The following is a 27,910-nucleotide window of genomic DNA, read 5'->3' on the forward strand; positions in this document are numbered from 1 at the left end:
CCCTTGAGTGCCATTTCAAACTGAGCACAGAGCTGTAAGGACACACCCTGCCACTACGTTGGCGGTGACGCCTTTCTCAGCAGTAGGAAGTCAGCGTGGGGCGCTTTGAGGGGCTCCTCCCTCTGCCCTGTGCGTGGCGCCGAACCTCCGCTCCCCCCACCTGCAGGAGACCCTCGCAGCCCCCTGACCGAAGGAGCCGAAACGCGTGGGGAGCCCATTGCTGCAGCCAGGGGTATCCGGGGCCTGTGGGCAGAAGGCCAGGCTGCCTCGGAACAGGCCGCAAGCTGGGCCTGGGGTTGGAGGGTGTCCCGGGGGCCCAAGGAGAGATCCAGGACAGAGGCCAGCAGCCCCTGTGGACACAGGCCTATTGGGAGGTGGAGTGAGGGGAGACCGCCTCTGGAGTGACCAGCCCAGCACTTCCCACCTGGTGAGGAGCGGCCGCCCGTTTCTTCTCCGTTTGAGAGCAGGAGGAGAAAATTTGCAGGGATTTGCGTCGCCTTTGTGCTGTGCGAGGAGCCGGCTGGGTTCTGTGCGGCAGTTGATCTAAATATGTTGCGGGAGGCAGCAGCCCGCAGTGTCCACCGTCATGGGGTCTGATCATCACTCCAGGCTTAGAAGTTACGCGGCCTTGCGGGAGGCCTGTGCTCGAAGGAAGGGCGTGAGGGAGAGGAGTGATCAGGATGTCGCTGGGGTTTACTCATTCGTCTTTTTACCCCCAGGGGAGGAGGCTCGCGGAGAAGGCGGGAAGTCTTCTCCTGGCTTTGCTGTCAATGGGGATGAGTAGGTTCGCTGGGCTGTGTCCAAAGGTCCCTGTCTGCAGGGCCACTGTCTCCGTACTGGCTTGGTGGGGGGTGGTGGCTTTGAGGAGAGAGGTGGACAGTGCCGTGAGGGGTCCTGGGAGGAGGGAGGAGCCATCGGTTCCGGCTCTGCAGGGTACCCCCCTGGGAATGGGGGACAGCTTGAGGGCGCTGTGCTGTGGGAAGGCAGAGAGGGCTGAGGGGGCTCTGTCAGGAGCCCAGGGCGAGAGGTCACGGCCCGAGGCCCCCGGCTGGGGATGTGAGCATGTCTGCACACTTGCAGCCACACGCAGAGCACCCCCGGGGCTCAGGACGGGAGCTGAGTGACCACACGTGGTCATGTCGGCCTGGGTGCCCTGGCTGATGGTCCCGTGTGCTGGGCCCTGGCTGCTCTTGACCTCTCACAGCTGAGGGGCAGGGGATGGGAGTTCAGGCGCATTGAGGAAAACATGGTTTCCTGCTGAAGGCGCCGTGGGCAGAGGAGGTATCTGGAGCTTGACTCTGGAGGTCCATGGAGGCAACTGGGGTGCGTGTGGGTACTGGGGGCAGAGGAGCAGATGGGAAGGCACCCACCACCCCGCCCACGGACCCCAGGAGCGAGGCTGTGATGGTGTGGAACCCCCACCCCTGTTTCCCCCGTGGAGCTCCCTGGCCTGCCCTTGAAAGGTGGTTGGCAGGGCTGTGGGAGCCCCTACCCCGAGCCAAGCGCGAGGCTGCTGCCCCTGGGACGCATTCTCGTCCCTGCAAGGGGCTGGCGGCCAGGAGCCGGGGAGGCGGGCAGGTCTCTGAGGGGTTCCCGGGAAGCTTCACCCACGCCTCTTCCGGGGAGCCTGCACTGAGTACCTGTTGGGAGCCAGGCCCTCGCACCTTGGCTGGGGGAGGGGGGTGCCTCAGAGGTGGGTCCCGTGGGAGGCTGAGCAGAGCTCATAGGCGCTCAGGAGGGTAGACTGTCTCCACATGGTGCCAGAGCCACGGCTCTCCTACCGCCAGTGGGGCCAGTCCTCCCAGAAGAGGCCTGCCTGCATCGGGACAGGAGACCCACCTCCCGTGGGTCCAGGGTCCCACTGGGAGTTGTTTCTGGGGGCCCTGGGGTTCAAGCTGGATTTAGAAAAGGCAGAGGAACCAGAGATCAAATTGCCAACATTTGTTAGATCACAGAAAAAGCAAGAGAGTTCCAGGAAAACATCTGCTTCAGCTTCACTGACTACACTGAAGCACGTGACTATGTGGATCACAACAAACTGTGGAAAGTTCTTGGAGATGGAACACCAGACTGCCTGCCTGCCCCCAGGATCAGGAAGCAACAGTTAGAACTGGACACGGAACAACGGACTGGTTCCAAATCGGGAAAGCAGTACATCAAGACTGATATTGTCACCCTGCTTATTTAACTTGTATGCAGAGTACATCATGCGAAATGCTGGGCTAGATGAAGCACAAGTTGGAATCAAGATTGCTGGGAGAAAATATCAATAAACTCAGATATGCAGATGACACCACCCTTATGGCAGAAAGCAAATAGGAAGTAAAGAGCCTCTTGATGAAGGTGAAAGAGGAAAGTGGAAAAGGTGGCTTAAAACTTAACATTCAGAAAACTAAGATCGTGGCATCTGGTCCCATCACTTCCTGGCAAATAGATGGGGAAACGATGGAAACAGTGGCAGACTTTATTTTTATTCCAAAATCACTGCAGACGGTGACTGTGCCATGAAATTAAAAGACGCTTGCTCCTTGGGAGAAAAACTGACAAACTTAGACACTATATTAAAAAGCAGAGACATTACTTTGCTGACAAAGGTCTGTCTAGTCAAAGCTATGGTTTTTCCAGTGGTCACGTATGGATGTGAGACTTGAGCCATAAAGAAAGCTGAGCACCGGAGAATTGATGCTTTTGAACTGTGGTGTTGGAGAAGACTCTTGAGAGTCCCTTGGACTGCAAGGAGATCCAACCAGTCCATTCTAAAGGAGAGCAGTCCTGGGTGTTCATTGGAAGTTCGTTTCAGTTCAGTTCAGTCGCTCAGTCGTGTCTGACTCTTTGCGACCCCGTGAATCACAGCACGCCAGGCCTCCCTGTCCATCACCAACTCCCAGAGTTCACTCAAACTCATGTCCATCGAGTTGGTGATGCCATCCAGCCATCTCATTCTCTGTCGTCCCCTTCTCCTTCTGCCCCCAATCCCTCCCAGCATCAGAGTCTTTTCCAGTGAGTCAACTCGTTGCATGAGGTGGCCAGAGTATTGGAGTTTCAGCTTTAGCATCAGTCCTTCCAATGAACACCCAGGATTGATCTCCTTTAGAATGGACTGGTTGGCTTTCCTTGCAGTCCAAGGGACTCTCAAGAGTCTTTTCCAGCACCACAGTTCAAAAGCATCAATTCTTCGGTGATCAGCTTTCTTTATGGCCCAAGTCTCACATCCATACATGACCACTGGAAAAACCATAGCCTTGACTAGACGGACCTTTGTTGGCAAAGTAATCTCTGTTTATTAATATACTATCTAGGTTGGTCATAACTTTCCTTCCAAGGAGTAAGCGTCTTTTAATTTCCTGGCTGCCATCAGCATCCACAGTGATTTTGGAGCCCCAAAAAATAAAGTCTGACACTGTTTCCACTGTTTTTCCATCTATTTCCCATGAAGTGATGGGACCGGATGCCATGATCTTTGTTTTCTGAATGTTGAGCTTCAAGCCAACCTTTTCACTCTCCTCTTTCACTTTTATCAAGAGGCTTTTTAGTTCTTCTTCACTTTCTGCCATAACCGCCAGGCTCCTCTGTCCACAGGATTTTCCATGCAAGAATACTGGAGTGGATTGCCATTTCCTTCTCCAGGGGATCTTACCAACCCAGGGCTCGAACCCAGGTCTCCCGCATTGCAGGCAGATGCTTTAACCTCTGAGCCAAAGTAGAGGTCATAAGGGTGGTGTCATCTGCATATCTGAGGTTATTGATATTTCTCCTGGCAATCTTGATTCCAGCTTGTGCTTCTTCCAGCCCAGCATTCCTCATGATGTACTCTGCATATAAGTTAAATAAGCAAGGTGACAATATACAACCTTGATGTACTCCTTTTCCTATTTGGAACCAGTCTGTTGTTCCATGTCCAGTTCTAACTGTTGCTTCCTGACCTGCATACAGGTTTCTCAAGAGGCAGGTCAGGTGGTCTGGTATTGCCATCTCTTTCAGAATTTCCCACAGTTTATTGTGATCGACACAGTCAAAGGCTTTGGCATAGTCAATGAAGCAGAAATAGATGTTTTTCTGGAACTCTCTTGCTTTCTCCATGATCCAGCAGATGTTGGCAATTTGATCTCTGGTGCCTCTGCCTTTTCTAAAACCTGCTTGAACATCTGGAAGTTCACGGTTCACATATTGCTGAAGCCTGGCTTGGAGAATTTTGAGCATGACTTTACTAGCGTGTGAGATGAGTGCAATTGTGCGGTAGTTTGAGCATTCTTTGGCATTGCCTTTCTTTGGGATTGGAATGAAGACTGACCTTTTCCAGTCCTGTGGCCACTGCTGAGTTTTCCAAATTTGCTGGCATATTGAGTGCAGCACTTTCACAACATCATTTGAAATAGCTCAACCGGCATTCCATCACCTCCACTAGCTTTGTTCGTAGTGATGCTTTCTAAGACCCAGTTGACTTCACATTCCAAGATGTCTGGCTCTAGGTGAGTGATCACGCCATCGTGATTATCTTGGTCGTGAAGATCTTTTTTGTACAGTTCTTCTGTGTATTCTTGCCACCTCTTCTTAATATCTTCTGCTTCTGTTAGGTCCCTACCATTTCTGTCCTTTATCGAGCCCATCTTTGCATGAAATGTTCCCTTGATATCTCTAATTTTCTTGAAGAGATCTCTAGTTTTTCCCATTCTGTTGTTTTCCTCTATTTCTTTACATTGATCCCCAAGGAAGGCTTTCTTATCTCTCCTTGCTCTTCTTTGGAACTCTGCATTCAGATGTTTATGTCTTTCCTTTTCTCCATTGCTTTTCGCTTCTCTTCTTTTCACAGCTATTTGTAAGGCCTCCCCAGACAACCATTTTTCCTTTTTGCATTTCTTTTTCTTGGGGATGGTCTTGATCACTGCCTCCTGTACAATGTCACGAACCTCCGTCCATAGTTCTGCAGGCAGTCTATCAGATCTAATCCCTTGAATCTATTTGTCACTTCCACTGTATAATCATAGGGATTTGATTTAGGTCATATCTGAGTGGTCTAGTGGTTTTCCCTACTTTCTTCAGTTTCAGTCTGAATCTGGCAATAAGGAGTTCATGATCTGAGCCACAGTCAGCTCCCGGTCTTGTTTTTGCTGACTGTGTACAGCTTCTCCATCTTTGGCTGCAAAGAAGGACTGATGCTAAAGCTGAAACTCCAATATTTTAGCCACCTGATGAGTTGAGCTGACTCATTTGAAAAGACCCTGATATTGGGAAAGATCGAAGGCAGGAGGAGAAGGGGACGACAGAGGATGAGATGGTTGGATGGCATCACCGACTTGATGGACATGAGTTGGAGCAAACTCCGGGAGTTGGTGATGGACAGGGAAGCCTTGCGTGCTGCAGTCCATGGGGTCGCAAAGAGTCAGATACGGCTGAGCGACTGGACTAAACTGGAGCCAGTTCACAGGTGCCCGGGACACCAGCGGATGGTGTGGGTGCTGCGTCACGGCAGCGTCCCCACTTTGACAGACCCTCCGGGTGTGTGACGTGTGCACAGCGAGGTTTGCTGATGGGGTTGTGCGTGAGGCAGTGGCCTCTTGGCACAACCAGGCTTGGCGTGGGGCGGAGTGGGGGTCCCCGTGGAGGCTGGGCTCCTGGGTGGGTCACGTGTCAGGGTTTCGGACCCCCGGTCACCCGAGTGCTCCCGTCACCTCCCAGCGTGCTCCCTGTGGTGCATCCATGATGGGTGGGAATCTGAGCCCCTCTCGTCCTCCTGGTCGGGGTCCCCAGCATCCCCAGCAGGAGGCGGGACTGAGGCCTGAGGGTGGGCCCCCTCGCCTGGGGTGCAGGGTACAGGCGGTCCCCGCCAGGTGGCAGCCGGTCGCCCGCTCTTGGCGCTGCCCGTGCGTTCCCACCCCGGCCCCCACGCCGCTGGTGTCGTCCCCGCCCATGTCTCTGCCTGGTGCGCGCATCCGGGAGGCCATGTCCTCGGGGAAGCGTGGTGCCTTACAGCGGGCCTGAAGGGGCCTCTGGGAGAAACCGTGGGCAGCTCCCTGGGCGGGGGGGGCGTGGAGGCGTGCAGTCCTCCTGGCCCATCGCCTGGGGGGTCTTCTCCCAGGGGTCTTGGTGGGAGGGGCCCACAGGGCACTGAAGACTGCTGAGCCCTGTATGCCCAGAGCAGGGTGGTCCCAGCAGGAGAGGCAGGGAGGCCCCCTGGACTCTATATATATTTCCCCAGCAAATGGGTCCCAGTCCTCAGCAAAGCGGAACGTTTTTCCCTGGCTAGTGGCACAATCTAGCGAGTCATGAGCTCCTCCTGTAGGAGATGGGCCAGCACCTTGCCTTCCTGCCCCACTGTGGGTGCCCCTGAAGGGGCAGGGTCTCCCTGTGGCTCGGCCTGGACCTGGGCGGGGGCCGCCATGCAGACGCAGCTGTGCTACCAGTCTGTCCAGGTGGGGGGCCCAGGGTGGTCGTGCCGACCGTGCCCTGAATTTCAGGGTCTTGTGTCCCCGAGTCTGATGAGACCACCAGGACAGGAGAGGAGCCCTGTCTTGTCCAGAAAGAAGGTTCCAGGTCTCATAGGACTAGGAGCGGGGGCAGCAGAGGCCACCCTGCCACCCCGGCACTGCTGAGACTCAGGGCTGTCCCCGCCACCCCTGAGCTCCAGTCCTCACCCCTGACTCTGGGGAACTAGTCGGTCACACTCCAAGGTCTCAGGAATGCCTTTTGGAACGTGTCCACATGTGGCTTTTCCTGTGAAGTTTCCCTTGCAGCCGGTCAGCCCCATGGTTGGGGTGGCCTGTGACCTACCGTCCACACCACAGCCGCTGCTCGCCATGCACAGGGCTGACTTCAGGGCAGGGGCGGCGCTGAGATGGCCCTCAGCTGGGCCCTGGGACCCAGTGCTACCCATTTACTGCCCTTGGTGCCCCCAGCAGGCCGGTGGCCCTGTCCCTGGGCTGACATGTTGTTGGCTCGGCCGTCTGCCCACCTCCCGGCCCAGCGTGTGTTGTCCTTCTGTCACAGTTGTCGGAGTTCACATTACTCTGCCCGGGGGCTGCTCCCCATGTTTTCTTGGCAGCTATTGAAAAGGCCCCCGTGAGCATGACTGGTGGGGGTTTGGAGCCAGGTGCCCGGGTTCCCCTGCTGCCTGGCTGGCGGCCGAAGCGCGCAGGGCCTGGAGGAGGCCGCACCTGCAGGATCAGGAGGCCCTATCGCCCCCTCTGCTCCAGAGGGACACCCTGCAGGGCTCTGGGGAGTCAGGGCCTCACCTGTGTGGGCCCACACCCAGGGAAGGCTGCACCCGGCGAAGGCCGCACCCGGCGAAGGCCGCACCCGGCGAAGGCTGCACCCGGCGGCGGGCCTTCAGCACACTGTCCTGGCCGAGAGCCCCAGTTCATTCCTTGTCCTGGACCGAGTGTTTGCGCCTCCAGCATTTGTACGTGGAAGCCCTCAGCCCCAGGTGGAGGGGGGAGGTGGGCCCTTGGGAGGCGGCTCGGGTTAGCTGAGATCACAAGGGTGGGGCCCCGGGACGGAGTTAGTGCCCTTATAAGCAGAGGAAGAGGTGCCAGAGCTCACTGTGTGCCCTGTCAAGAGGGCAGCTGTCTGCAGGCCAGAAGGGAAGTCCTCCCCAGGAGTCAAGTCTGCCAGCCCCAGACCCTGACGTTCAGCCTCCAGGGCTGCGAGAAGCATGTGTCTGCTGTCTAGGCTGCCCACTGTGTGGATTTTTGTTATAGCCGCCCGAGCCCACGAGAACACACCCATTTCCACCCCACAGTCTCCAGAAAGGGAGGCCGCATGTGCTAGAGCTCTAGCCTGTGTTCCCCCACCCTGGGGATATGGCGGGGCGGAGGGCCAGGGAGCGGCAGGGACCACTGTGGGGCCTGCCGCCCACTGTCTCTGGATCTGGGTGTCGTCGGGTGGTGTCCAGTTTGTGCAGGTGCCGAGCGACGCCCACGGAGGGTGTGTGCACCCACGTGCGTGTGTGCTCCCTGTCTCCACCATAACACACGGGGCGCTTCAGACAGTGTACTGATTCTCTTACAGTTCAGAGGCCAGAAGTCCGGAGTGAGTGTCAGGACCAACGTCAGGGCATGGGCAGGGCAGTGCTCCTGCAGGGGCCTGGGGGTCCCTATGTCCAGGCAGTTCTCCTGGGCAGTGTTCCTGTGGAGGCCTGGGAGTCCCTGTGTCTGGGCAGTGCTCCTGTGGAGGCCCGGGAGTCCCTGTATCCTGGGCAGTGCTCCTGTGGAGGCCCGGGGGTCCCTGTATCCTGGGCAGTGCTCCTGTGGAGGCCTGGGGATCCCTGTGTCCAGACAGTGCTCCTGTGGGGGTCCGGTGGTCCCTGTGTCCTGGGCAGTGTTCCTGCGGGGGTCCAGGGGTCCCTGTGTCCTCGCGTCCTCAGCTGCTCGTGCTTCCCCTGCTCCGGGCCCATGGGCCCCCCTCCTTCCTCTGACCCCTGACACTCTGCCTCCTCCCGAGCTCGCTCTGTCATGACTCCATTGGTCCCACCCCAAAGGGGAATGTGCTCACTCACCCCGAGGCCCTGCCGCCTTGGCCTCCCCCAGGCTGCCCCCCGGGATCCCTGACCCTCTGTGCGTCCATCCGTGCCCTGACTCAGGCGCACCTTCTTGGTGCGGGTTTTCTTGAGCACCGGCTTGTTCTCTTGCCCTCTTTCTCATCTGCCTGCTGTCCGTCCTCAGGTGGTTGGCAGCCAGTGGTGGGCTCTCTGCCCCTCGCAGGGGCTTTGCTCAGCAGCCAAGGCCTCCCAGAACGGCTCGCACTGCACGTATGTCTGCGGGGTGACCAGGCGCCACCAGCATCCCTCCCCTGGAGAGGGTTTGGTGAAGGGTCTTTCTGTGCGTCTGTCTTGAATTAGTTTATTTAAGTAAGGAGACCCTCAGCTTGCATTGACTGAGACCTTGCTTGGACCGTGTAAGAGGAGCCCCAGTTGATACACTCCTGCAGGCGTGGGGTGCCCCCCGGGGTGAAGTGTGGCAGCAGCCGCTGCTTGGCGCCTCTGTATGGGGGTGGGACAGGCCGCGTGACGCTCACCTGGCTCCTCTCCCTCACAGAGGAGGAGCTCCGGAAACTGCGAGAGGAAACCAACGCGGAGATGCTGCGGCAGGAACTGGACCGTGAGCGGCAGCGGAGGCTGGAGCTAGAGCAGAAGGTCCAGGAAGTGCTGAAGGCCAGGTGAGGGGCGGGGCTGCGAGGACCACCCCGGGCAGGGGGCGGTGGGGCTTCGAGGACCACCCCGGGCAGGGGCTGGGGAGGGCGGGTGTCTATGTTGAGGGGACGGGCGGAGCCAGGTAACCTTGCCCCTTGGTGGTCAGGGTCCCCGAGCCAAGACCCCGCTCAGATGCTGGTGGCCAGTCCCCAGTGCTCTGTGGCCTCTGCTGTCCCGTCTCCCCCCTCCAGGTGGGGTCTCAGCCCTTCTGGGAGGCCTGCGGGTCGCCCTCCCTACTCTGGGGCTGTGTGTACTGCTGCCCCGGGAAGGGGTCCTCAGTGAGGCGTCTGCTGAGTGGGGATGCCCCTCCAAGGCCTCCTCGAGGATGTCACGAGGGCCCGGGGCAGGTGGAGCTGGCGGGCCCGGCCCCAAAGTTCTGGCTTGTGTCCTGCCTGTGCCCGTGACGAGCCGTGGTCTTGGGAAGGTGGCTGCCTCCTGTGTCCTGGGGCCTTCCTTTGGAAAGGGGTGCAGGTGTTCCTTTTCCACACTGAGGGGATGGAGAGGAGTCACAGCTGAGCCCTGGGGGTCCCGGAGGAGCAGGGCTGCAGAATGGCTCACAGAGCCCCCAGGGCTGCCCTGTGTCCTCCAGTCTTGGCTGCCCATTGCTTCCGGGACCGGGACCCTGCCTCCCTGCCTTGGTGCTTTCCCACCCTTCCCCCACTGCCCCTGTTGCCCCCTGGACACCTCCCTGCCCTGCACTCTTGGCATCACTGCCTGTGGCAGACGCCCGCGCCTGCCGCGACCTCGGGGCCAGCCTGCCGTGGACCCTCCATCGCGGGGCAGCCAGGTGTCCTGCCCCAGCTTCTGGAGGGGTGTTGTGGGCTTCCACACGTCTGCCCCCGCAGGCTCAGCCCCTGCCTGCTGGTTTCAGTGGGTGACTGTGCTGGAGAGTTTGCCCACCCAGTGACTATGCGGGGTCAGTATCATCAGACAGAGACCCCAGGCCTGCCTGCGGCCACCCAGACCCCGGGCCCGCCTGTGGCTTGGCGCTGGGTGTCTCTTCACCCGTGCATCCCCAGCTGAACGCCTGGGCCCGGCCTTCTCTGGGAGCCCGCCGTCAGCGCTTCCTGGATGCGCCCCTGTGTCTGGGACCCCTGGCCGGTTCAGGGACTGTCCTGGCAAAGGCCTGGACCCCTGCCTGGGAACAGAGCGAGCCAGGCCGGAATGGAGTCCCTGTGTGCCCCAGCCCCACTCCATTTCCAGTAAAGCCCCAACTGTCAGGAGCCCTGGGCACCAAAGGTCCTCTGGGCAGCCTGGCCACCAGGAGGGGTGGGCGTGGAGGCCTCACTCCCTCTTCCTTGACCGCGGCTCCCTTCTCTGGGCCCCCCTCTTGTCTGCTGCCTCCCTGTCCACCGCTTCACGAGGCTGCATCCGCGGCCCCTGCACACCCTGCCCTCTGGTCCAGCTGGTCCACTGTGTGTCCCGCTCCAGCACCTTGTGGCCATGACGGCTTGTGGTTACGGACCTGCAGACTGGGTCGGTTCCCAGAGATGTTGGACTCGGGTAGTTCCTGAGTCCAAGCTCATCCTCCTCACCGCACGACAGGCCAGTAATTGAGAGACAGGTTGTTGGGGCAGAAGTAATGACATTATCCTGAAAGCCAACAGACTGAAAACGGGTGGGCATGTGCCCCCAAGGACCCACCTTGCCTGAGTTAGAATGCAGGCCCCGTTTATACTAAAAGGGGAGAGACTTAAGTCAGATACTTCCTGGTTCCCCGCAGCTTCCGGAGCGGGTGTGTGAGTTTCTGCCTCCTGCAGTCATTCACGGTGGGCCTGGTCCGGAGGGTTCCTGTGACCTAAACAAAAGTATTTCAGCCTAATGCTCATCTCCTGGGAGGCACGGTTCCCAGAGATGGGCTATTATGTGTAATTAAAGGTTATAGGCAGCATCCTTTTAGTGGTTAAGTTGTGATCAAATGCAGAAGGTTCTTCCCTATTGGAAGATCATGTCGTGTGGGGGAGACCCCCTGGTGGTCCAGTACCCAGGGCCCAGGTTCGATCCCTGGTCAGGGAACGAGATCCCACGTGCTGCAACTAAAAGTTAGCATGTCACAGCTAAGACCCGGTGCAGCCAAATAAATAAAATAAATATTAAAAACAGATCAGTCGTGTGAGCAGAGCAGGATGCAGAGGGGGTGCACCTGCTGAGGGTCTGTGGGCCCCACTGTCTGTCCTGGGGGAGCCCCCTGCCCCCAATCCCACTGAGGCCTGCCTGGGGTGCCAGTTTCCCCACGTCCTGGGGTCTCTGCTGACTGGGAAGCATAGCAGCAGAGCGGTGTGTCAGAAGCCCACTGCAGGGCAAGGGGGCAGGTGGGCGGCCTGAGGGACAGGGCGCTGCCGTCAGGGCCTGCGGCTGGAAGTCAGGTCTGTGGGTGGGAGCCCCGGGGAGGCACCAGGGCCGGGGACTGCGGTGGGCAGGCGCAGCGAGATAGACTGCGAGGGCAGGGAGCCCGGCCCGGAACAAGCTGGGACCTGCGCATAGCCTGCCGGGCAGGGGTCACCCAGCCTGTGGCCTTGAGTGGTGCTTGTAGTCTGTGCGTGTGTCGATAAGTACCTTTTCCCTGGGCCCAGGAATCAGCATGAAAGTGAAAGTCACTCAGTCGTGTCCGACTCTTGGCGACGGCATGGACTGTATAGTCCATGTAATTCTCCAGGCCAGAATACTGGAGTGGGTAGTTCTCTTCTCCAGGGGATCTTCCCGACCCAGGGATAGAACCCAGGTCTCCTGCATTGCAGGCTGAGTCATAGGGAAGCCCAAGAATACTGGAGTGGGTAGCTTTTCCTTCTCTGCAGATATTCCCAGCCCAGGGCTCAAACCCAGGTTTCACGCATCGCAGGTGGATTCTTTACCAGCTGAGCCACCAGGGAAGCCCAAGAATACTGGAGTGGGTAGCCTATCCCTTCTCCAGCGGATCTTCCTGACCCAGGGATTGAACCAGGGTCTGCTGCATTGCAGACGGATTCTTTACCAACTGAGCTATCAGGGAAGACCCAGTACTTGGTGTAAGAGGTGTTTATTCCGAGCTGAACAGTAAATAAACGAGTGAGTCAAAGTTAATAGGAACGGAAGAGCTCTACGTTTGCCCACTGTGCCCATCAGAGGTGCAGCTCTGTGCTTGCCCTGCTGCCCTCAGCCCACATCGGAGTGGGGCAGTTGGGACCCCAGAAGGAGCTGGCGGGCGGGACTGGGCACCGGCGTGTTGGGCATGGCTTTGCCAAGCCTGGACTCAGGCCGTGTCTTGAACTAACAGAGATCTTGCTTCCCCCACCCCGACCCTCTTTAAGAGCCGAGGAGGCGCCAGCTCAGCAGCCCCCGAAAGGACAGGCCCAGGTCAATAACGGAGCAGGTAGGCCTGGGGGCATCCAGGGGAGGTGGCTTTGTGCTCGGGGGCACCTGTTTACCTGCAGGACCCCCTCCCGTTGGGTGTCCCTGATTACCCACTGGGGGTCTTTGTAGCAGGTTGGAAGTCGTGCCATCAGAACTTGACTTTATTTTTGCACAAACACAAGGTGGCCTCTCTGCCTGCCCCTCCCCAGCGAGGGGTCGGGTGGTCACTCTGGCTACATGGCCCTGACCAGGCCCCCTTCCCGGAGGCTGGCCGTCCTGACCGGGGGTGCTGGGCTGTGGGGGCAGCTGTGGGCGGTGTGCTGCAGCTCCCCTCACCCAGCCCCGGGTCAGGACACAGAACCTTCCGGTGCTGTTTCTTCCCACCCGGGGCTCGTGTTCCTTGTCTCCATCCACACTTGGCCCGTTCTGGAGCTGTCATTAAGAGGATGCTGTGGGAGGGAACCGGGCTTCTGTCTGGCTCTGGAGGGGCCTGGTCCGCGGCGGTCCTGGCCTGCGTGGCCTCGGGCTCAGAGAGCCACCCTGGAGGGACCCTCAGTTGAACCCTGTGCGGGGTAAAGATGCGGAGACTGCCATCCGAGAGGGGAGGCCTCTCAGGGGACCTCCAGATGGGGGGCTGAGTTCGGGGACCAGAGTGGGTCCCGGCCTCCCTCCTGCCCTGTGCAGGGCCCCTGCGCCTGCCTTTCGGAGAGGGAGCTGCCCCTTCCCCAGGCCCCGGTGCTGGACGTGCCGCCAGGCTGGCCGGGTGTCCAGTGGGTCAGTCTCCTCGGGTCCTCACGGTTCAGGACCGGAGGCCCAGTTTCCAGGCCAGGAGCACAAGACCCTGCAAGACACCCACCCCCCAAGCTTGGCGGTTGACGGGCCTCCTGCACACGGCCCCCTGCCCCCACAGCCCACCCTTAAGCCGAGGTCCATGCTGATGGCCGTGGTCTGGTGGCCTCTGCAGTGTCCTCGGGTTGGCCCCGGGCCTCGGTTCCTTCAGCTGACACGTGGCCGCCTGCGCGCCCTGCGTCCCCTTCTGACTGTGGGGGGATGGCGCCCCCTGCAGGCGACTCCATGCCCCGCCCCCTGAAGGGACAGACTCATCCCCGGGATTTGGGCTGGTTTTCTCGTCTCATGGGGGGTCTTTCCAAAGGTGGAGACCAGTTTGCTCCCTGGGCGCCCCTCTGCGCACCAGAGCACCGCCCCCGACACCCGCCTGCACTGGCTGCGCCTCAGGCTCGGGGTGTCCGGGGGCGAGTGTCCACCTGGCCCCTTCCCAGACAAACCAGTATGGCCAGTACAGGCTGTGGGGAGGTCAGCACAGCCCCCTCAGTGGGCTGAGCGCCTGCCTAGACGGCGCCTGCCCTGGGAACAGCCTCCGACAAGCTGGGGGTTGGCGTGAGGGACGCATGGGACCCCCAGTGTCCGCCTGGCTGGCTGGTGTGCGCCGTGAGCTGAAGCTCTTCAGGCGGTCTTCAGCACGCGGAGCCCCTCCCTGCTCTGCTGTGGACGTGCCCCCGGCAGCCCCACCGAGCCCCCCGCCTGAGTTCTCTGTGAGCCCCGCACTGAGACCTGCCGCCCGTCCTGCAGAGCGGCGGAGCCAGGGGCTGTGCCCCCGGGTCCAGAAGTGGTTCTACGAGAAGTTCGGGGAGTACGTGGAGGACTTCCGGTTCCAGCCCGAGGAGAGCACCGTGGAGACGGAGGAGCCCCTCAGTGCCCGGAGGTGGGGCCCTGGTGGAGGTCGGGGCGGTGGGGTCCAGCCGGACCATCCAAGGGCCCCCGGGACCCGGCTCCTGGCCACGCTGAGGGAAGGTCCTCCATGGGGCGGCCGCACCACTGAGCTCCCCAGCCCCCGCGGCCCAGCTCGTGCCTTGTGACACCCCGTGTGGGGACAGTGGGCCCGGGGGCCGCAGGAGTGCCTGCAGGCCAGGCCCGGCTGAGGCTGGGGCGGGGGCACCGGGGCGGGAGATGGGGTGCCCCTGCCCCCCTGCGAGCACCCCCTGGGGCCTGGCCCGCGGCTCCTGCGGCCCCAGGGTCTCCCCCAGTGCCCGTGGAGTGCTGCGGGGCCGGGGCCTGGGTGCTGGCACTCACCCCTCCCCTCCTTCCCTCTCAGGCTGACCGAGAACATGAGGAGGCTCAGTAAGTACCCAGCGTGGACTTAGTAAGTATCTGCTCGTCTCTGCTGCGTGCGCTGTTGGGTCTGGGCTGCGTGTGGGGCGGGGGCACCCCAGCACTGGGCTGCGCTTCCTTCCACAAGGACAGTTTTCAAGACTTCCCCGCCCTCTTCCTCAGGCCGTGGGAGGTATGTCCCAGGCCCACGCCGTCTGTCTGTCTGCCCCTGGCCCAGGGCTGGAAGCAGCGTTTCCCTCCAGGCCTGGAACCCACAGCGAAACGTGGTGCTTCCCCCAGATGCTTGTCAGGGCCTGTGGTGTGGGAGCAAAGCCCCATCCACACATGGCCAGGGCGGAGGATAGGGATGCTGTGGAGCAGCCCAGGGTCAGGCCACCGGGGCTGTGACAGCTGTGGTTCGCCCAGCTCCTTTTGGTGCCCCCCATCCCTCCCCATTCCCCGCCTCCAGCTGGTACAGCACCTGGACCTCCGGGTGTGTCCGAGGGCTGGGTGATCGTTGGCCTGACCGTGTGGTCTGATTTGTCCCCAGAGCGCGGCGCCAAGCCCGTCACCAGCTTTGTGAAGAACCTCTCTGCCTTATCTGACTGGTACTCCGTCTACACGTCTGCCATTGCCTTCACTGTGAGTGCTCCCCTCTGGGTGGGGGTTGTGTGCTCCCCATGGAGTGGGGGATGTTATCCCCGCAGGGTGGGGACTGTGCTCCCCATGGGGTGTGGGTGTGCTCACGGATGGACGGGGGCTGTGCTCCCCTCGGGGTGGGGGATGTGTTCCCCGTGATGTGGGGGGTGTGCTCCCCTTGGAGTGGGGTGTATGCTCCCTGAGGGGAGGGGGTGTGTTCCCTGTTGGGTGGGGACTGTGCTCCCCACAGGGTGGGGGATGTGCTCCCCTTAGAGTCGGGGGTATGCTCTCTGAGGGGAGGGGGATGTGTTCCCCAAGGGGTGGCGGCTGTGCTCCCTGGGGTAGGGTAGCTGTCCTCCCCTTGGGGTTGGGGGGCATGCACCCCACCCCAAGGTTTCCCAGGGGGACCCAGCCTGCTGTGCCGGGCAGCTCTGTGAGGTCGTCAGGACTAGAGGGGTGCTGTTGGGTGCAGCCTGGGGCTGGCCCGTGGGTCTCCCTGTGCTCATAAATGTCCCCGGGGCTGTGTTCTTGGGGAGCGGTCTCGGGCTGGACTCGTGGCCGGCTTTCCGGGGCAAGAGCCTGGCCGGTCACCTGGCTGCCCCCTGTCTGTTCCTCCCGCACCCACAGGTGTACATGAATGCCGTGTGGCACGGCTGGGCCATCCCCATGTTCTTGTTCCTCGCGATTCTGAGGTTGTCCCTCAATTACCTCATAGCCAGGTAGGTGTGCTGGGCTGTCTCGTGTGCAAGGCTGCACCGCCTCCCGCCTCACATGTGCAGCCAGGCACTGCCGAGCCAGCCCCGCGTCGCACGCTGGCGTTTTGGGAGCTTGTTCTAGCTTCCCTGGTGACTCAGATAGTGAAGACTCTACTCCAACGCGGGAGACCCGGGTTGGATCCTTGGGTCAGGAAGGTCCCCTGGAGAAGGGCGTGGCAACCCCTCCAGTGTTCTTGCCTGGAGAGTCCCGCGGGCGGAGGAGCCTGGCGGCCGCAGCCCCTGGGGTCACAGCCGAACACGGCTGTGTGCCTCTCACTTGCTCACACTGACTCTGCAGCCCTGGGCTCCTGGAGGAGGGTTTGCTACCAGAGTAATGAACAAACCCCAGCAGCTCTTTGCTGTGGGCGGCCAGTGGGCGCCAGCTTCAGGGTGAGTCTGGCCCCTCCTCTGATTGCACCACTTTTAGGCAGGAAAGTCCCCCCCAAGCAGTGACACCCCAGTGGGGGGGTTGACGGAGCTGCAGAGGCTGTGTCCTCAGGGTCCCAGCTGGCGCCGCAGAAGCACCGGGACTCCGCACCCCTTGAGCCCAGGGCCTGCCTGCCCTCTGAGCGCCCCCTTTCCGCTCGAGGCTGGGGTGGGGGCCTGTGTTGGAAGCCAGCCTGCTTGGGCCTGTGTGGCCCTGAGGTTGCCCCACAGAGTGAATGAACCCCAGTTTCACGCAAGACCTAAGTGTAGGCCCTGCCTCCCGTGTTTTTCTCAGCCGTTCAGAAGTTCACTTTCACACACCAGGGTTTCCAGGTGCTTCTTTGTGCTTGCCTAAGTTGCTTCAATGGAAAATGTTTCTTGGTGAAAAAGCAAACGTTTAATTGCTTACGAAAGGGCTCTCCGTGCCCAGATTGGCATGGTTCCTGAAGCCCTTGCCGCTGTTGCCCCTTGACTTGTTCTGGGAGGCCCCTCACCTCTGGGTACATGCGTCCCCCCGCCCAGGAGGGCTCCCAGGGCGGGGTTGGTGGGGGCGGCCCGGGTCGTCTGCTCTTGAGCCCAGGAGGGGCCTGGTGGGTCTGGGCAGATGGCCGGGTGTTTCGGAAGCTCCTGTCCCCACGGCCAGCATTTCAGGGGATGCCTCCTGGTTGGGAGCACAGGGCTGGTGGCGCGACATCATCCCTGGGCGCCCGCCGCCTGCAGACGATGCTCTGGTAAAGGTGTGCTGTCTTCCGTTCGCCAGGGGCTGGAGGATACAGTGGAGCATCGTGCCCGAAGTGTCTGAAGTGGTGGTAAGTCCCGGGAGGGGCTCCGTCATGGGGTCAGGCTTTGCGGGAGGGTGTGGGTCCCCCTAGGCCCCCAGGGCTGGCTGCGTGGGTGCCGGCGGGGAGCCCTGCCTGGCGGGGAGCAGTCAGAGAGGAGACGGCCAGCCACCCCAACCTGGGGCCCTCCCTGGCTGACGCCCTGAGCACCCCGCCCTGGCCTGAGCTTGGCCACGTGGGAAGCAGGTCGCCCTGGCTGGCTTGGCCTGCCCCGCCTCAGCTGGGACGTGATGTGGAGGGGAGGCAGCGAGGGACACCCCAGGAGCCGCCCCCAACCCCATTCCGAGGAGGGAGGTGGACGATGCGTGGGCTGGAGCAGTGGACATGCAGAGCGGGGTCAGCAGAGCTCCCCGTGGCCCGTCGCTTGCTCTTGTAGATAAAGTTTTATTGGTTTCTGGCACGCCCACTCATTTACGCTGTGACTCTTCTGGGGCTGCAGCAGCCGTGACAGACTTCAGGCCTGCAGAGGCACCTGCGCTTGCCCCCTGGCATTTTGCAGACGGCCTATCTGCTCTGCAGGGGACCCTGGCCCAGGGAGCAAAACTGCCGGGCATGGGCGGGGGGGAAGCCGTGGTGCCTCCACGGTCCTTGTGGGGTGTTTGAGCAGCCTCTGGGGGTGGAGCACAGATCAGGACGGGGTGCAGGACACAGTGGGCCTGCAGGGCCCCTTAGACGGGTCAGGTGGGGGCGCGTCGGGGGAGGTGGGCCTGCGCCCTTTGGCCCTGGCACCCGGAGGTCCTTGGGAGGTTCTTGCTGAGTGAACTCACAGCAGCTGGACGAGGTCAGGTGTTCCCGCTGGTGCCTTGATCCCTGCGCCTGTGAAGTCAGGGCTGGGCCGGGGCTCTGTGGTCACAGGTGCCCCTCTGAAGGCGGCTTGTTTGGGCAGCAGTCAGGTGGGGGGCTGCCCGCCGTCTCTCGAGCTCCACGGGGGCATCAGTGGGAACGGCTGCCCATGCCACCCCCTCGGGCTGGGCACCCCAGGGACGCCCGTCCCTCTGTCGGGATGGCAGAGACCCCGGTCCCTGGGCTGGGAGGCCTCATCCTGTTTAACGTCAGTAATTTCTCTGAACTATTAAATTTCAGTGGAAATTCTCTTTCTCCTTTGACTGAAGGAGCCTCCGAAGGAAGACCTGACTGTGTCTGAGAAGTTCCAGCTTGTGCTGGACGTCGCCCAGAAAGCCCAGGTACGTCCTGCCGGACTTGGGGGTGGGGGGTCCCCGGAGCTCCAGCGCCCCAGTGGGAGGAGCCCCTGCTGACCTGTGCCCCGGGCAAGCTCCCGGGAGGGTGTGGAGCCTGGTCTCTTGTCTCGAGAGGGGTATTCCCTGTCGCCGGGCCTGGGCCTGGGCGCGGCTGGGCAGGAGCACAGGGCCCTGTGGCGCCTCTGGCCGTGGTCTCTGGGCACCTCTGGGCGTCTCCAGCGTTGCTGTGCGGCCCCGGGATCTCTGTCGTGACTGCAGCTCTGTCTTCACACAGAACCTCTTCGGCAAGATGGCAGACATCCTGGAAAAGATCAAGAAGTAAGTTGCGCGCCCGGGGCCCGCCCCGCCGGGGGTCTGCCCGCCCACTCTGAGCCTGCCCTCTCTCTCCAGCCTGTTCATGTGGGTCCAGCCCGAGACCACCCGGAAGCTGTACGTGGCGCTGTGGGCCGCCTTCCTCGCCTCCTGCTTCTTCCCCTTCCGCCTGGTGGGGCTGGCCCTGGGTAAGGAGCTGCCGGCGCCCAGCCCTCTGACCTGTGCAGGAGCCAAGGCCCTGCGCCCCCAGGACGCCCCCCCACCCCGACCCCCACCTCTGCCCCCAGGACACCCCCCAACCCCCGACCCCCACCTGCGCCCCCAGGACGCCCCCCTCCCCGACCCCCACCTGTGCCCCCAGGACGCCCCCCAACCCCTGACCCCCACCTGCGCCCCCAGGACGCCCCCCCACCCCGACCCCCACCTGTGCCCCCAGGACACCCCCCAACCCCTGACCCCCACCTGCGCCCCCAGGATGCCCCCCTCCCCGACCCCCACCTGTGCCCCCAGGACACCCCCCAACCCCCGACCCCCACCTGCGCCCCCAGGATGCCCCCCTCCCCGACCCCCACCTACGCCCCCAGGATGCCCCCCTCCCCGACCCCCACCTGTGCCCCCAGGATGCCCCCCTCCCTGACCCCCACCTACCCTCCCTCCCCGATCCCCACCTGCGCCCCCAGGATGCCCCCCTCCCCGACCCCCACCTACGCCCCCCCTCCCCGACCCCCACCTACACCCCCCCTCCCCGACCCCCACCTGCGCCCCCAGGATGCCCCCCTCCCCGACCCCCACCTACGCCCCCCCTCCCTGACCCCCACCTGCGCCCCCAGGATGCCCCCCTCCCCGACCCCCACCTGTGCCCCCAGGATGCCCCCCTCCCTGACCCCCACCTACCCCCCCTCCCCGATCCCCACCTGCGCCCCCAGGATGCCCCCCTCCCCGACCCCCACCTACGCCCCCCCTCCCCGACCCCCACCTACGCCCCCCCTCCCCGACCCCCACCTACGCCCCCCCTCCCCGACCCCCACCTGCGCCCCCAGGATGCCCCCCTCCCCGACCCCCACCTGCGCCCCCAGGACGCCCCCCTCCCCGACCCCCACCTACGCCCCCCCTCCCCGACCCCCACCTCTGCCCCCAGGACACCCCCCAACCCCCGACCCCCACCTGCGCCCCCAGGATGCCCCCCTCCCCGACCCCCACCTACGCCCCCAGGATGCCCCCCTCCCCGACCCCCACCTGTGCCCCCAGGATGCCCCCCTCCCTGACCCCCACCTACCCCCCCCTCCCCGATCCCCACCTGCGCCCCCAGGATGCCCCCCTCCCCGACCCCCACCTACACCCCCCCTCCCCGACCCCCACCTACACCCCCCCTCCCCGACCCCCACCTGCGCCCCCAGGATGCCCCCCTCCCCGACCCCCACCTACGCCCCCAGGACACCCCCCAACCCCTGACCCCCACCTGCGCCCCCAGGATGCCCCCCTCCCCGACCCCCACCTGCGCCCCCAGGACGCCCCCCTCCCCGACCCCCACCTACGCCCCCCCTCCCCGACCCCCACCTGCGCCCCCAGGATGCCTCCCCTCCCTGACCCCCACCTGCGCCCCCAGGATGCCCCCCTCCCCGACCCCCACCTGTGCCCCCAGGACGTCCCCCCACCCGACCCCCACCTACCCCCCCCACCCGACCCCCACCTGTGCCCCCAGGATGCCCCTCCTCCCCGACCCCCACCTACGCCCCCCCTCCCCGACCCCCACCTGAGCCCCCAGGATGCCCCCCCCTCCCCGACCCCCACCTGCGCCCCCAGGATGCCCCCCCTCCCCGACCCCCACCTGCGCCCCCAGGATGCCCCCCCTCCCCGACCCCCACCTGCGCCCCCAGGATGCCCCCCTCCCTGACCCCCACCTGTGCCCCCAGGACGCCCCCCCACCCCGACCCCCACCTGGCCCCCAGGATGCAACCCCCACCCCCGACCCCCACCTGCGCCCCCAGGACGCCCCCCACCCCGACCCCCACCTGTGCCCCCAGGACGCGTCCCCCACCCCGACCCCCACCTGCGCCCCCAGGATGCACCCCCCCACCCCGACCCCCACCTGGCCCCCAGGACGCGCCCCCCACCCCCGACCCCCACCTGCGCCCCCAGGATGCCCCCCCACCCTGACCGCCTCCCCCCACCGCCTTCGGAGGGCAGCTCGTGCCCTCGCCTCCCTCCACCCCTCCCCCAGTGGCTCTTCATCAACACTTTTGCGTTCAGGAGACACGGAGTCCATCCAGCCTAGAGAGATGAGATTTCGGTTTCTCGAATCCGGCCCATCCTCTGCTGGCCAGGCGGGCGGGGCTGGTAGACTCCCAGCCCATTGGACTTGGGTGTCTGCCATGGCTCTCTGTGAGCGCTCATGCGCTCCCAGGGTCGGGGGGACAGGTCAAAGGGTGCAGGGGTGTGATGGGGGTGGGTGAGACTCGGGGTGGGAGCCGGGGTGGGGCGGGGCTGTGGACAGGCGGCCTCAGGTCCTGTGTCGGGTGTAGGGACTCAAGCTGGGGCTGGAGGGGGTGCGATAACGAGGTGTGTTTTGGGTGCATCAGGGACAGCCCTGGGCTGGGGTGAAGTGAGTCTGGGGTGTGCTCAGGTCCAGGCGGGTTTGCAGAGCATCACTGTCAGGGTTTGCGAGGGTAGGCTGGGGTGGGGCAGGGGTCAGTTTTGCCCTGAGTGGCCAGGTGGGCTGTTCAGTGCCTCCAGGGAGGTGGGCGGCATGAGCGTTTAATCCTGGGTGGGGAGGTGTGCAGCGTGCAGGACCAGCCCCTGCCCGTATTTCAAACTGCCTGCTTGTAGGCTGAGTTCCCAAGAGAACAAGGCTGGGCTTGGAGTCTAGGGTGGTGGGGAGACGGGAGATTGGGGGGGGGACCGGGCGAGGATATGCGGTAGTGTGGGCAGGAGGGGGCCACAGGGGTACCCAGGGAGGCCCCTCGGAGGCCGGGAAGGGGCTTGGTGGGGAACACAGAGGTCTGTGGAGCATGGGTTGATGGGCTGAGCTGGGTGTGGAGCTGTGGGCTGGGGGTTCTGACGGTCGGGGCCGTCCCTGAAGTTCCCGGTGGGTACAGATGCTGAGCCCCTGGTGTGGGGGTCCTAGCTGGACAGGGAGGGAGCACAGGCGTGGAGAGACTGCCCCAGGGCCGAGGTCGGGGTCATGAAGTGATCCAATCCCTGGCCCTGCCCAGCCCCACGGCTTAGCTCAGCCCCCCTGGGAAGTCACACCCCCTCCCCAGGTGCAAGCCCCAGGTGTGACCTCCGGGTCTGGGCAGTGGGCTGGGCTCTCCCAGCCTTGGCGTCCCCTGCCTGGAGCTGGCACAGGGCCCGTCCTCGGTGCGTGAATGGGGGCGGGCAGGCTGGGGAGGGGTCCCCGAAGTCCTGCTCACGTCCCCTCGGAGGGCGGTGACCTGTGGTTCTGTCTGTTTGGCTCCTTTTAGGGGCAGTTTATTGTTTGGCCTCAGGCACCTCTGGGCTTGAGATGATGGTGCCCAGCAGAGGCCTCCCTCTCAGCTGCGGTCCCTTCCCTGCCCTGTGTGTCCACCTCCCAGGACCGCCACCCCGCACCTGGGTCCCGGGAGGCCCTCCAAGGAGCACCGGGGCCCCCAGGCAGGGCGGGGACTGCGTGCTGGCCACTCGGGCGGGGCCCCAGGGTCTTGGTGAGATGGGACCTCGTTTGCCCCGTAGGTCTCTACGCTGGAATCAAGTTTTTCCTCATCGATTTTATCTTCAAACGCTGTCCGAGGCTGCGAGCCAAGTACGACACCCCCTACATCATCTGGAAGAGTCTCCCCACAGACCCCCAGCTCAAGGAACGCTCCAGCACCGCCGTGTCACGCAGGGTAGGCTGCGTGCCATCTGGGGAGGCGTGCCTGCCCGCCTGCCCCGCTGTGCCTCGTGCCTGCTCCTGGGGAGGCTCTGATCTCTTGGGGCCCTGGAAACAACTTAAAACAGCTGTGGGGGCAAATTCCCCATGACCGGCTCTGCTGTCCCGAAGATCCAGGGTGACTATTCCAGGGCCGGACAGCCCTGGCAGGGGACAGCTGTTGGGGGAGGTCCCCACCCACCTGAAGGACCCCTGCCCATCAAGACTGGCTGGGGAGCAGGCCCTGCCCAGCCAGGTGGGCCCTCAGGCCCCAGGAAGGAGGGTTCAGGGTGCTGGAAGCTGGAGTCCTGGGAGGGCCTGCTCTCTGGGTGGGCCTAGTCCCCGCTCCCTGGCTCGGAGGCTCGGGCAGCAAGGTTGAGACGGCACATTCAGTGCTCACAGGCTGGTGGAAGGCTGTGTTGGCATCGGACACTGCGTCCAGAGCCAGGACGTGGAGGGCACAATGGCCTTGCTGCTCTTCTTGGGGTTTCAGACTAGTGGGGCGGTTCTGGGCTCAGTAGCACTCCCATGGAGGTGTAGGAGGGCTTCCTGGAGGAGGTGACGTTGGGTTTCAGCCTTGTGTTTGGGCGTCCAGTGATGCCTTGATGCCTCTTGTCTGTGGGAGGGAAGCTCTGGGTCAAGCATGGGCCGGGCTTCCTGGGTTCCGGGACTGTGAGGCTCACTGGGGGCCTGAACTCACAGGCCAGATGCACAGCACACACCTCGCTGAACCCGTGGGTGGGCTCTGGTCACAAGACCCAAGTGGACGGCCCGCCGTAAGCAGGCTCCCTAAGTGTCTTAACCAGAGAGCCGGGAGGCGGGCTTCCCGGGGTGGAGGGCGACCCCGCTGGGCATCCCACGGCCCACGTGTCTTGGCATGCGCCCCACTTAGCGGATGGTCATGACCTCATGTCATGCGGCCCCGCCCCTTCCTCTCTCTTGGTCCCGTGTGCATTGTCCCTTCTGGCCGGCTGTCGGGACGTGACAAGGTGTGGTGTCCACGTGGACGCCCCTCCTGCCCGGGGGCTGTCTGTGGCTGAGGTTGGCTGTGTCTGAGTGGTCGGTGGCCGGGGCACCAGCCGGCCTGGTGTCCGCAGTGTGGCTGTGAGCTGCCCCGGGGCTGAGCGCCAGCCAGCCCTGCACCGACCGCACAAGCTGGCTTGGCCTTGGCTCAGCGGCTGGGACGGGGCATCATGAGAAGGGGCCCCCCGCAGCCATGCTGCTCTGTCCAGGGTGGGGGCTCGTGGGGCGAGGAGGACTGGATCCCCCAGGGGCTCTCCTGGGGTGTGTGCCCACGCCGGGGCGTGCCTGCCTCTCCTCTTGTCCGCATGTGCAGCTGGGTCCGGGGTTGGGGGACGACCATGTGCACCCGCCCCCAGCGGGTGGCACTCAGAGGTGCCTGGGCCCCTGCAGCTGCAGACGGCCTCCTCCCGGAGCTGCGTGTCCAGCGCGCCCACCGGCCTGAGCAGGGACGAGGATGCTGGCCGCCTGCACGGCGCCAAGAAGGGCAACTTCCACGAGATCTTCAACCTGACGGAGAACGAGCGTCCGCTGGCGGGTACGTGCGTGCTGAGCCCGTGGCCAGGCCTGGCGGCTTGCCCGCCCCGGTGCTGGGACCCAATGGCGGAGACGGACCGGGGGAGGGCCCCCCTGGGCCAGAGGTCGGAGCGGCCAGGCACATCTGCAGCGGGCGGTCTGGCAGCAGAAAGGCAAGCAGGCATGGGCAGGGCGGCTTAGACGTTGGGGCCTCTGTCGTGTGTGACCCCAGCTGGCAGAAGACCTTTGCAAAGCTTCAGCCTTGAGCTCCTCCCAAGCCCTCTTCCTGCTGGCCCAGACCTTGACCTGTGTGCTGTGAGAGCCGTGGCCTCGGTTTGATCTGTTTAAACCAGGCTTTGCCTTCGTGCCCCTGCCCGCTCATGTGGGAGGGGGTGCCCGTTTCCCAGCAGCTTCAGCCCCTGCTGCCCCTGACCCTGTGGGTTTCTCTGATGGCGGCGCGCGAGCCTCAGACGTTCTCGAGAAGCAGCACTGATGCTCCCGCTGTGCGTCTGGGGCGGGCGTCTCCAGAGGGGAGCCTCACGGCCAGGCCTGTCCGGCTTTGTCCCCGTTAGTGTGTGAGAACGGCTGGCGATGCTGCCTGATAAACCGGGACCGGAAGATGCCGACCGACTACATCAGGAATGGGGTCCTGTATGTGACGGAGAAGTGAGTGAGCCGTGAGCGGGGTGCAGGCGGGCGCGAACCCCGGGGGCGGCCGGGGTCTGCGCAGGCATCCCCCGGTCCAGCACCTGCCCAGAGCCACTGGGCCCTGGCCCTGGAGTCCGACATGCCCTGGTCTGCCACGCTTGTCATGTGGCTGGAATCCCCGGCCTGGGCCTCCAGGGTGGCCAGCAGGCTCCTTGTTCATCTCCTTTGGGACGAGGTGGCTGCCCCGCAGGGGTGGGGGGTGGGGAGCAGGCCCAGGGAGGGCCTGATCTCAGCCTAGGGGCCCCCTGACCACCTCATCCCCCACACTCCACTGAGGACCACGCCTCCCTCCCCGCCTCACTGGAGCTTCTGGCCAGGCAGACTCCCCAAGCCTCGGGTGCACACGTCTCCCATGGGGCGCCCCACTGGGCTCGTTGCGGGACCGTGAGTGGGGTTCAGTGGGAGCGCTGGGCTTTACACTCGAGAAGCTGTGGGACTCTGTAGAAGCGAAACCATTTGTAGGAGGCCAGCATGTCTTGGCCGGTGAGGGGCCCCCGTGTCAGGGCTGTGGGTCAGCTGCTGGCGTGGGCCCCCGGTTCACGTGCCGGGCTCTGTCCACTCCCCCGACGCCCCCGTAGTTACTTGTGCTTCGAAAGCTCCAAGTCTGGCTCCTCCAAGAGGAACAAAGTCATCAAGCTGGTGGACATCACGGACATCCAGAAGGTGGGTGCTGCCCCCGTCTCAGGGGCGGGCAGCTGTGGGGCTGTGAAGCGGGGAGGAGCCACCTGGGAGCAGGGGGCCGTGTGGACCATTGGGCTGTGCTTCAGGAAGCATCTGTGCAGGCATACGATGTGCCCACGTTCTCTGGCTGGCGAGGCCTGGGCCCGTGGCGGTCTTGCCATCCGGGACTCCGTGGAGGAGAAGGTCTTGGGGTGCAGGGTGGGCGGCCCTGACCCTGGGAGAGCCCCGAGGCGACGCTTCTGCTGTCTGCTTTCAGTACAAGGTCCTCTCTGTCCTGCCGGGGTCAGGCATGGGGATCGCCGTGTCCACGCCGTCGACCCAGAAGGTAAAGGTGCTGGCCAGGGCCCCAGAGGCAGGGGTGGGCCCGGGGTGTGGCTCTGGCTGGGGTGGGGTCTGCCCGTTGTCGGCCTGCGTGGCCCTGGCCGGCATGGACTCCGCCTGCTCCTGCTTGCTCCCTCCCGCCAGCCGCTGGTGTTCGGCGCCATGGTGCACAGAGACGAGGCCTTCGAGACCATCTTCAGCCAGTACATGAAGATCACGTCCGCGGCGGCCGCCGGCGGGGACAGCTAGTGTTGACTTACCCGGACGCCGCTGGAAATTTTTGTTTTTCTTTTTCTCTTAACAATTTGGTAGTGGAAAAATCAGACATCCTCATGATCTTTTGCAATAATCCCCCGGATGTGTGGTTTCCGTTGTGTTGACCCTGCGTTTGGTAGACCCCTTCCTGCAGGGGTCAGGGCTCTCGAGGGCTTGTCCTGTGGACGCGGAAGCCACCGGGAAGGATGACGACACACGGGACCCGCCGCCAGGCACAGCCAGGCCCCCTCGGTCCCCGCGGGGCAGAGATCGCCCGGCCCAGGTCCCGGGCGCCAGCAGCTCTTCTGCACCAAAGCCATACGAGGAGCATGCAGGGCTTCCCCATGGAGAAGGACGTCCACACCGGGTGAGGGGGCCCCTGCCAGCCTCCGTGAATGGGCCGGCCCTTCAAGGAGGCCCCCGCGCGCATGTTGGGAGCACGGTGCCGGCCAGCCACTCAGGGGCCCGTGATCGGCCTCGAGGGGGATGCAGAGAGGCCCAGGACGACAGTCGCTCGGGGAGCTCCGAGCTTCGGGGCTCGTGCTGGCTTCCAGGCTGCGGGACTGGCTGGGTGAGGGGCTCCTGGGCTGGAGCAGGAAGGACGGGGGCTCCCCAGGCCCGTGGTGGCCTACCTCTGAGGGCTGTGAGGGGTGCTGAGCCTGCCTGGTGTTGGCGGCGGCGCAGAGCAGAGCAGCCCGGAGGCCGGCCCGCACCCAGGTACCCCCAGGTGGAGGGGAGCGGGGTCCTCGCAGGCCTGCATTGGAAACCGGTGAGGCATCGGGACTGGCCCGAGACCTCGGGGACGGACACGCCGAGCTGCTCTGCACACTTCCAGCAACGGGCCCTGCCGGCCCTCAGCTTGTCCCGAGTCCCCTGGGTGTCACTGGGATTGTTGTTTTTTGAAGAAACAGAAGATTATATTTTTTACAGAGAGCAAGCTGTTTTTCTTATTTTTGTATCATTTTTCAGATGTGATTTTTACCTTTGCTCCTAATTTGCTGGTCGGGTGAGCAATGCGGTGGCCTCGCTCAGGTCACATCCCCAGAGGGGTCCCCCTGCAATGGGGAGCCTCCCCCACCAGTTCCTGAAGCACACGCCCCAGTCCGGACCGCACATGCGGGACCAGCCTGGCTCCCATTCCCCCTGGCGCTGGGATCTTGTGATTCTGCAGGTCGACATAGGCGGAGCCCACCCTTGGCCTGGGCTTTGGCCCCTGGTCAGTGCAGGTGGACCAAGTCTCAGGGGCTGGGTGAGGGTCCACAGCCAGTGGGGACCCCCTCTGGGCCCGAGGCAGGCAGGGTGGGCCCTGGACTGGGTCCGGGATGACTGCGGGGGTGACACCTGGGGGTGCTGCTGGACCCCATCACTGGGGCCACCATGTGGTCAGCGTGTGTCCCCTGTAAGTGCGATGACACTGCCCCCAAGCCCAGGGCGGGGGCCCTGCAGGGGAGTGGACTTGCTGTCTTCAGAGCCGCATGGCTTGGTTTGAGTCCCTTCCAAGGACAAAGGGAGATGAAAACTGACCATGTGCTGGGGGCAGCCGCCAGGGGCCGCAGCGGGCCCTGCTTGGAAGCCCGGGGCCTCCGGTGGGAAGGGCGCAGGCCTGGGCAGATGCCCTGTCGGCGAGAGCCTGTGTCATTTTTACTGAATCGTGTAAATCTGGGCAGATGTTTAATTTCTGCGACTAATCATGGAACTAGAATGAATGTTAACATTTTTTACGTCTGAAG

At 63.4% G+C, this 27,910-nt stretch overlaps 1 protein-coding gene across 3 annotated transcripts in view; it reads left to right on the forward strand.

Annotated features, from left to right (window-relative positions):
* Positions 1-27,356, forward strand: part of GRAMD4 (GRAM domain containing 4) — a 69,480-nt gene extending 42,124 nt beyond the window's left edge. For all 3 annotated transcript variants that reach the window (XM_055394736.2, XM_055394735.2, XM_055394734.2), the window contains exons 4-19: positions 9,030-9,150; positions 12,472-12,533; positions 14,105-14,237; positions 14,628-14,653; positions 15,174-15,265; positions 15,890-15,981; positions 17,204-17,252; positions 18,395-18,466; positions 18,756-18,799; positions 18,872-18,981; positions 22,502-22,656; positions 24,093-24,237; positions 24,788-24,881; positions 25,502-25,586; positions 25,861-25,929; positions 26,070-27,356. In XM_055394736.2, the coding sequence (XP_055250711.1) occupies positions 9,030-9,150; positions 12,472-12,533; positions 14,105-14,237; positions 14,628-14,653; positions 15,174-15,265; positions 15,890-15,981; positions 17,204-17,252; positions 18,395-18,466; positions 18,756-18,799; positions 18,872-18,981; positions 22,502-22,656; positions 24,093-24,237; positions 24,788-24,881; positions 25,502-25,586; positions 25,861-25,929; positions 26,070-26,174 (1,454 nt within the window). In that variant the 3' untranslated portion in view covers positions 26,175-27,356. The remainder of the gene's footprint in view (positions 1-9,029; positions 9,151-12,471; positions 12,534-14,104; positions 14,238-14,627; positions 14,654-15,173; positions 15,266-15,889; positions 15,982-17,203; positions 17,253-18,394; positions 18,467-18,755; positions 18,800-18,871; positions 18,982-22,501; positions 22,657-24,092; positions 24,238-24,787; positions 24,882-25,501; positions 25,587-25,860; positions 25,930-26,069) is intronic.
* The last annotated feature ends 554 nt before the right edge of the window (positions 27,357-27,910 follow it).

Source organism: Moschus berezovskii, chromosome 6 (genome assembly GCF_049115385.1).
Source record: "Moschus berezovskii isolate FMDL1 chromosome 6, NW_MosBer_1.0, whole genome shotgun sequence".
In the NCBI taxonomy this organism is placed as follows: Eukaryota; Metazoa; Chordata; class Mammalia; order Artiodactyla; family Moschidae; genus Moschus; species Moschus berezovskii.